At 41.3% G+C, this 8,147-nt stretch overlaps 1 protein-coding gene across 1 annotated transcript; it reads left to right on the top strand.

Annotated features, from left to right (window-relative positions):
- Positions 1-1,552: 1,552 nt before the first annotated feature.
- Positions 1,553-2,476, top strand: LOC102496283 (olfactory receptor 2G3). The gene has a single exon (XM_006153459.1). It carries the CDS (start codon positions 1,553-1,555, stop codon positions 2,474-2,476), a length of 924 nt encoding a protein of 307 aa, XP_006153521.1.
- Positions 2,477-8,147: the final 5,671 nt, after the last annotated feature.

The following is an 8,147-nucleotide window of genomic DNA, read 5'->3' as shown; positions in this document are numbered from 1 at the left end:
ACACACACACACACACTCGCTTGGCGTGAGTTTAAGCCACTGGGTCCAAGAATCTAATCGCGGTTAACAGTTATCTTCATGAGAGTCCAGCAACATAGCCATTACACCATCTGCTGGTCCCTATATATATGATATCTAAAAATAAATTTTATTTTTTGGCAATTAAATCACCGAGTGAGTTCATATGAGATAGTTTAAATGTATAGAATATACTTTGGTTACTGAAATATGATTTTTCATTTCCTTGCTGTCATCGATAATATTGTCCCTACAATCTTACCTATTTTGGAAAGTTTTTAAAAATTAATTCCAGAGGCCAGCAGGTGGTGTGGTGGTCAAAGTATTGAACTTCCACAGGACTGACTGCAGTTTGAGTCCCGGATCTGGCAGCTTACAACATACCATGACATGTGTGAATGTCCAAAATCCCAGAGAATGAAAGAGAAAGGACTGTGGCATGGCTATCCCCCTAGGGGCTGATTTCTCGCTGTCTGTCTCTTTGTCTCTCTGGTGAGCACACAAACCCTATAGCAAAAATCTCTTAAAAAGTTCAATCCATGAATATTTTCCCATCTCCACATTTTTTTTGAGAGGTTTTTTTTTTTTTTTTTTTCTTTGCTATAGGGCGCATGCACTCACCAGACAGACAGAGAGAGACATAGAGACAGAAAGCGAGAAATCACCCCCCAGGGGGGATGGTCACTCCGCAATCCCTTCTCCTCCATTCTCCTCCCGGGATCTTGGGCACACACGCACACGCACCTGGCGTGAGTTTTAAGCCACCGGGTCTGGGACATGAACCGCAGTCGACTACGTGGGAATCCAGCAACATAGCCATTATGCTAACTGCTGGTTCCCTCCATCTCCACATTTGAAAATAATCTTTTATACATTATTTCATAAAACCTAGTTAAAAATTTATCTAGGCTAACTGCTGGTTCCCTCCATCTCCACATTTGAAAATAATCTTTTATACATTATTTCATAAAACCTAGTTAAAAATTTATCTAGTTAGCTGTAGAATATGTGTTTTAAGTTTATATTATTCATTATATAACTGATCTATTTATTTGTTTATTTAGCCTCTCCAGATAATACATGGCTAACCTAACTTTTCACATTATGAGACAGAACCCAGTGTAAGGGTATGTGTGTGAGGGGAGGGTAAGATAAGGGAGAAATTTTCTACTTTCTGTGCCTATGATCAGATCTGAATATTGTATGTATTTTTGTTTAAAGTTAAAAACCATAGAGAAGCTGTTTACTTCTTTATTTTAAAAGATACTTATTTTCAGTAGTCCTCCTCACACATTATTTGTGTACATACCCACTCTGACTGGCTTTAGCAGTCAGTCCCCACAACCCTGTTGAAAGCCTTCATAAATTCCAAAAGCCACTGAGCTGGGATGAAGAAGCAGGGATGGATGTTCCATCTAGCAGTTCACACAACTTGGTCTCCATGACCCTTTCGCTGCTTTCATTCTGCTATTCCAGGGCAAGTGGCTTTGCACGAACCCAGGGTCCCCTCTAGGAGCTGGGGTCCCTCCGCGGGATGCGGCGGGCCAATGCCAGCGCCCTGGTGGGTTTCATCCTCCTGGGCTTCTCCGACCACCCTCACCTGGAGGCTGTGCTCTTCGTGTTCGTCCTCCTCTTCTATATGCTGACCCTCGTGGGGAACTTGGCCATCATCCTCATCTCCTGTCTGGACCCCCTTCTCCGCACACCCATGTACTTCTTCCTCAGCCACCTCTCCTTCCTGGACCTCTGCTTCACCACCAGCCTCGCCCCCCAGACCTTGGCTCACCTGCGAGGCCCCGGGAAGACCATCTCTTATGGTGGCTGCGCCCTGCAGCTCTACACCTCTCTGGCGCTGGGCTCCACTGAGTGCGTGCTGCTGGCGGTCATGGCCTACGACCGCTACGTGGCCATCTGCAAACCCCTCCACTATGTGGTGCACATGCACCCGCGCGTGTGCCGGCAGCTGGCTTCAGTCTCCTGGCTCAGCGGTGTGGCCAATTCCCTGGTCCACGCGACCTTGACCTTGCAGCTACCTCTCTGTGGCAACCACCGGCTGGACCATTTCATTTGTGAAGTGCCAGACACCACCATCAACGAGTTGGTGCTCTTCGTGGTTAGCATTCTGTTCCTTGTGATCCCTCCGGCATTCGTCCTTCTCTCTTACGGCCTCATAACTCGCGCTGTGCTCAGGATCAGGTCAGCCCAGGCGAGGCACAAAGCCTTCAGCACCTGCTCGTCCCACCTTGCTGTGGTGATCATTTTCTATGGCACCATAATCTACATGTACCTGCAACCCAGGGACAGGTACAGCCAGGAACAGGGCAAGTTCATCTCCCTCTTCTACACCATGGTGACGCCCACCTTGAACCCTGTCATCTACACTCTCAGGAACAAGGACGTCAAAGAGGCTCTAAAGAAGCTTCTCTCAGGAAAACTGGGCTCCCTACGGAGGCACTAGAGGAAGTGATGCCACTCAGCTCCTGTTCAGCCCACCCATGGTTCTAAATTTCATTGCAACCACATCACATTCATGCACGTATCTCTGTAAGGTGATCGGCTGTCTTGTTTTGCTGTGTGCTTGTGTAAGTCAAGAGTTTTATCCACGGAAGAGAGCTATGGGTGGATGTGACCTGTGGTTCCCACCATGATGTACCTCCAACACTTACTCTCAATAATTCAATTAAAAGCTTAAATGTTTATTGTTTCACTCGGTTTTGAGGCTTCTAAAACTGTTTTGGGGTAAAATGATCAGTTTCAGGAACAGTAGATGGTGTTATAGTTGTGTTGCTAGATGCCCACATTGTTGACCACATTTCGAGTCCCAGACTCTGCAACTTAAAACTCACACTGGGCATGTGTGTGTACATGCCCAAAATCCTTGGAGGAGAATGGAGGAGAAGGGATTGCAGTGTCCCCCTGGGTAAGTCTTGCTTTCTGTCTCTCTGTCTCTCTGGTAAGCACATGCACCCTACAGCGATGATATCTCTTAAAAAAAAAAGTGTTCAGTTTCTGCCAAATAAGCATTTCATATTTATATAGTAATGTCTGTCCACTAATGCTTCATGAAAATAAGCAATTTCCGTATGTGCTTTCTTTACCAGGCAGAAGCAAAGGTGCCTGCTCATAGTTCAAATTCATTGATGACTAGGAGTTGTATTAGCTATTCTTTCTCATTTAAAAATATATTTCAAGAATTCAGTAAGGGTAAAAGAAACAAAATATGCTAAACACTCTTTTTGTAGAAATTAGTGAGTGCCTCTTTTCTGGTGATCTTAAGCCCACCATGTACATGGCAGACACAAATCTGGAGTATAAAAATCATTGAATGACTTTGTCCTAAAGCATTTAATAAACTAGATCAATAGAGATAATTTGACTTTAAAATATGCTATTATTTACATGCTAAAAATAGCCTTGTTGAGGAATAACTGATAGACAAAAAGTGCACCTATTTAATTGCACGGTTTGATGAATTACAACTTACGCACACTCATGAGAAAACCCTCACAATCAACATAACACATGTTTGCTCCATCTCTAGGGGTTCCCTGTGCCTGTTTTGTCATTGTGTTATAAGAACATACATGAGATCTGTCCTTTTAACACTTTAGTTGTACGGTGCAGTACTTGGGCTGTAGGCACAGAGACATGCAGAACACCTCAGACCTCACCATCCTGTGTGCCAAGCCGTTCACCCTCCAGGACAAAGCCCCTCGGCCCTCCCTTGAGTGTGTCTTTACTTCTGCATCCACGTCTATCTCACACACCTGATATAAGTGGGATCACACACTAGTTGCCCTTTTGTGACTGGCTTATGCAATTTAGCAGGATGTCTTCCAGATTCATCCATGTCACAAATTCCTGCTTTCCCTTTCTCCTTCCCTCCTTCTGTCCCTCCCGCCTTTCTTCCTTCCTTCCTTGATAAATGTTAATAGAAAAACATTATGCATATGTATGGTGTACAATATCAAATATAATGATTTAGTATACATGCGGATTGTAAAAGACTAAATCAAGCTAATTATCATCTCACCTCAATTGCTTATTGTTTTGTGGCAAGTACATTTAAATCTCTTAGCAATTTTCAAATATACAACAAATTGCTATGAACGATAGTCATGTATATTTCATATTGTACAATAGACATCCTGAACTATTCCTGTGAGCCATCCCTGCTGCCTATAAAATTTTGTATCCTTTGACTAGCAGCTCCCTAAATTCCACCTACTTTCTCTGCCTATGAATTCAACTGGTCAAGAGTCCAACCTTAAGTGAAGTTATGTGGCATTTGTCTTTCTACACCTGCCTTTTCTTTTAGCGTGATGGCCTCTGTGTTCATCCCACTGTTACAAGTGATATTTTTTAAGACATTGCATTGTATTCCATTGTGTAAACATACTGCATCTTCTGCAGTATGGGCGTTTGATGGGTGTTTGTTTCCCTCTAACCTGGGCAATGTGAATCATGGTAGTGTACACATCTCCTCAGGATGCTGATTTCAAGGCTGTGAGTCTATACCCAGAAATGAGGTTGCTAGATTATGTCGTGATTCCATTTTTAATTTTCTGAGGACTCTCCATACTGCTTTCCACTGTGGCTGCACCATTGCGCATGTCTGCTAACTGCACAAGGGTCCAATTTCTCTTTCTCTTCACCAGCACCTGTTATCTTTCATTTTTATCTTTCTTCTGCTTGATCCAATTTACTGTTGAAGACCTCATTTAGTCGTTATTTTTCTATTTACTAATTAAATTTTTTCATTTAGTACTTATATTCTTTTTTATTTATTTATTTATTTTTTGGAGAGGTTTTCACTATAGGGTGTGTGTGCTCGCCAGACAGACAGAGACATAGAGACAGAAAGCGAGAAATCACCCCCCAGGGTGGATGGTCACGCCGCAACCCCTTCTTCTCCATTCTCCTCTCAGGATTTTGGGCACGGACGCACATGTGCCTGGCGTGAGTTTAAGCCACCGGGTCCGGGACACGAACTGCGGGAGTCCAGAGACATAGCCATTACACTAACTGCTGGTTCCCAGTAGTTATATTCTTTAGCTTTAGATGTTCTGTTTGGGTTTTTTATGGTTTCTTTGTTTGCTGATGTTTGCCTTTTGCTTATGTATCATTTGCTAATTTTGTTTAGCTGCTCTTTGTTTTCTCTTGTATCTAACTGAATTTTTTTTGAGAGGTTTTTGCTATACGGTGTGTGCACTCACCAGAAAGAGAGAGACAGAAAGTGAGAAATCACCCCCCTCCCCAGGAGAGATGGCCATGCTGCAATACCTTCTCCTCCATTCTCCTCTTGGGATCTTGGGCACACATGCATATGCACCTGGCATGAGTTTAAGCCACCAGGTCTGGTACTTGAACTGTGGTCGACTACATGGGAGTCCAGTGACATAGCCATTATGCCAATTGCTAGTCCCTATCTAACTGAACTTTTAAATAAAATTATTTTTTAATTCTTTGCGACCCAATTAACATTTCTCTATTTTTTAATTATTTAATTGTATTTTTTATTACTTCTTAATTTGACTAGAGAAAGAGTGAGGGAAAGTGAGAAAGTAAGTTGCCAGGTCTGGGATTCAAACTGCAGTTGGCCATGTGGGAGTCCAGCACCTTAACCATCATGCCACCTGCCAACCCTATGCATACATTTTATACAGACCCCACTTTGTATATAGTGTGAAACTATGAAAGCTGGAAAAGCATTCTGTGTGCTCACACACACATGGTACTAGCTGCAAAAGAAAACGTGAGTGTGGAAGTGTAATAATATATATGAGAAGACCAATTTTTTGGAATAGAGACCCCAAAAATAAACCCCAAAGCTTACAGCCAACTAATCTTTTTTTCCATGAATAAATATTTATTGGCTGACTAATGAAAGCAACTAGAAGGTTCTCTCAGCATTTGACGGAGTGACTACAGGCAAAGAAACTTCTGTCTAAAATAAGTTACCTAAAAGTGTATTTTCCCATGTGTCAATAAAAAAAAAAAAATCTTCCAGTATAGACAAACTTAGCTCACACAGCATGTTTAAAATTCAAAAGATAGAATTGTTAAACATGCAACTGTTTAAATAAAAAGACACAGATACACAAAATAATTACTTCATTTAACAAGCACAGAGGAAATCAGATTATATTCTAAAGGTAATGTGATAATTTCAGCAGCTGTAAAATAAAGAAAAAATTAATCAAGTCTATTGTCTTGAGTTTACAAAAGGAAAATAAACTTGTGCAAAACAAAAGAAGTATGAAAAACTTACATAATGCATAACAAAAAAAATAGTGAAGGTAATTGTATCACCAAAGAAACAGTATTTTTTCTAATTTAAGCATATTAAAAATTAGTGTGCCTATTAACAACAACCAGGGTCTGTGTTTAGAAAAGAGAACATACTCCCTTTCCCTCCAAAACCAACTGATTTTTTTCAGATTTTTGAGAGGTTTTTGCTATAGGGCGCGTGCACTCGCCAGACAGACAGAGAGAGACATAGAGACAGAAAGCAAGAAATCACCCTCCAGGGGGGATGGTCATGCCGCAATCCCTTCTCCTCCATTCTCTTCTCGGGTTCTTGGACATGCATGCACACGCGCCTGGCGTGAGTTTTAAGCCACCGGGTCCGGGACGCGAACCACGGTCGACTACGTGGAAGTCCAGTGACATAGCCATTACGCTAACTGCTGATCACCCAAAACCAACTGATTTTTGACAAAAGATACCAGTCAATCCATTGGGAAAAGGAAAACCTCTTTAGTAAATGGTGCTAGAAAAACTGGATATCCACCTGCAGAAAGATAAATCTGAACTCCCATCTTTCACCATTAACAGAAATCAACTCGAAATGGATCAGAGATCTGAATATAAGACCACAAACTATAAAACTACTGGTAGAAAACACTGGGGACACTCTGAGAGACATTGGAGTAGGCAAAGACTTCTTAAATAAGACTCTCAAAGCATAGGCAATACTCTCTAAAATAGACAAGTGGGATTGTATCAGGCTAAGAAGTTTCTGCACAGCAACGTTTCTGCACTTGTTCTTCACAGTAACAATGTGAATTGAGAACCCTCAGAATGGGGAGAATATTTTTGTCAAATATTCCTCAGATGACAAGATTACACAGGGAACTCACGTAGCTTACAAAAAAAAAAAAAAGATGGGAAAATGAGACAAACAAAAATCTCTCTAAGAAAGACATATGAACAGCTGAAAAGAATCTCAGGAAATGCTCCACATCCCTAATCATGAGGGAGATGAAGATTCAAACCACAATGAGCTATCACCTTACCTCTGTCAGAACGGTGAATATTAAAAATACAAAAAGTAATAAGTGTTGGTGGGGATGTGGTGAAAGAGGAACTCTCCTACACTGCTGGTAGAAATGCAAACTGGTTCGGCCACTGGGGAGAACAAATGGAGGTTCCTCAAAGATCTACAGGTAAAACCACCGTTTCATCCAGCAATCCCACTTCCGGGTACCTACCCAAAGACAGGAGAATGCTTAGTTGGAAATGTACTCGCACATCATTGTCTATTGCAGCATTTTTCATGATCACTAAGACATGGAACCAACACAAATGTCCACAAGCAGATGAATGGATAGGAAAATGTGTGGCACATATACTCCATGGAATACTACTCAGCCATAAAAAACAATAAGATCCTGACATTTGATGGAAAGTAAAGAAAAATACTGTATGTATCCACATAATATATACCAACTATCTACATTTTATGGTAGAGATAAAAATATTGGAGGGCATCAGAGGAGTGAAAATAGTTAAGGATGCTGAAGACAGTGTGAAATGCGGTGGGAGAAGGGAAAAGTATAGAGATGGATAGCAAGAGAACAAATAGGCATGACATCAGTGGGACACAGAAATAGTTTCTTACCTGATGACGATAACATGTCTAGTGTTCTCAACTGGACTGGTCTGTATTTCACGTTGCGTAAATTCTTTTTACAAGCCAAATGATATGTAGTTATTGAATGTTTAAAAAATGATAATAATAATAATACTAATCTGAAAGAAATGATGAAAAGTTATTTGATGATGATGATGATAATGATGTGGATAGTACTGTCTTTGTCTTGACTGATATGCATGGTATTCCTGCT

Source organism: Tupaia chinensis, unplaced genomic scaffold (assembly GCF_000334495.1).
Source record: "Tupaia chinensis unplaced genomic scaffold, TupChi_1.0 Scaffold000375_1, whole genome shotgun sequence".
NCBI lineage: Eukaryota > Metazoa > Chordata > Mammalia > Scandentia > Tupaiidae > Tupaia > Tupaia belangeri.
Note: the sequence above shows the minus strand (reverse complement) of the source record. Positions and strands in the feature narration are given on the sequence as shown.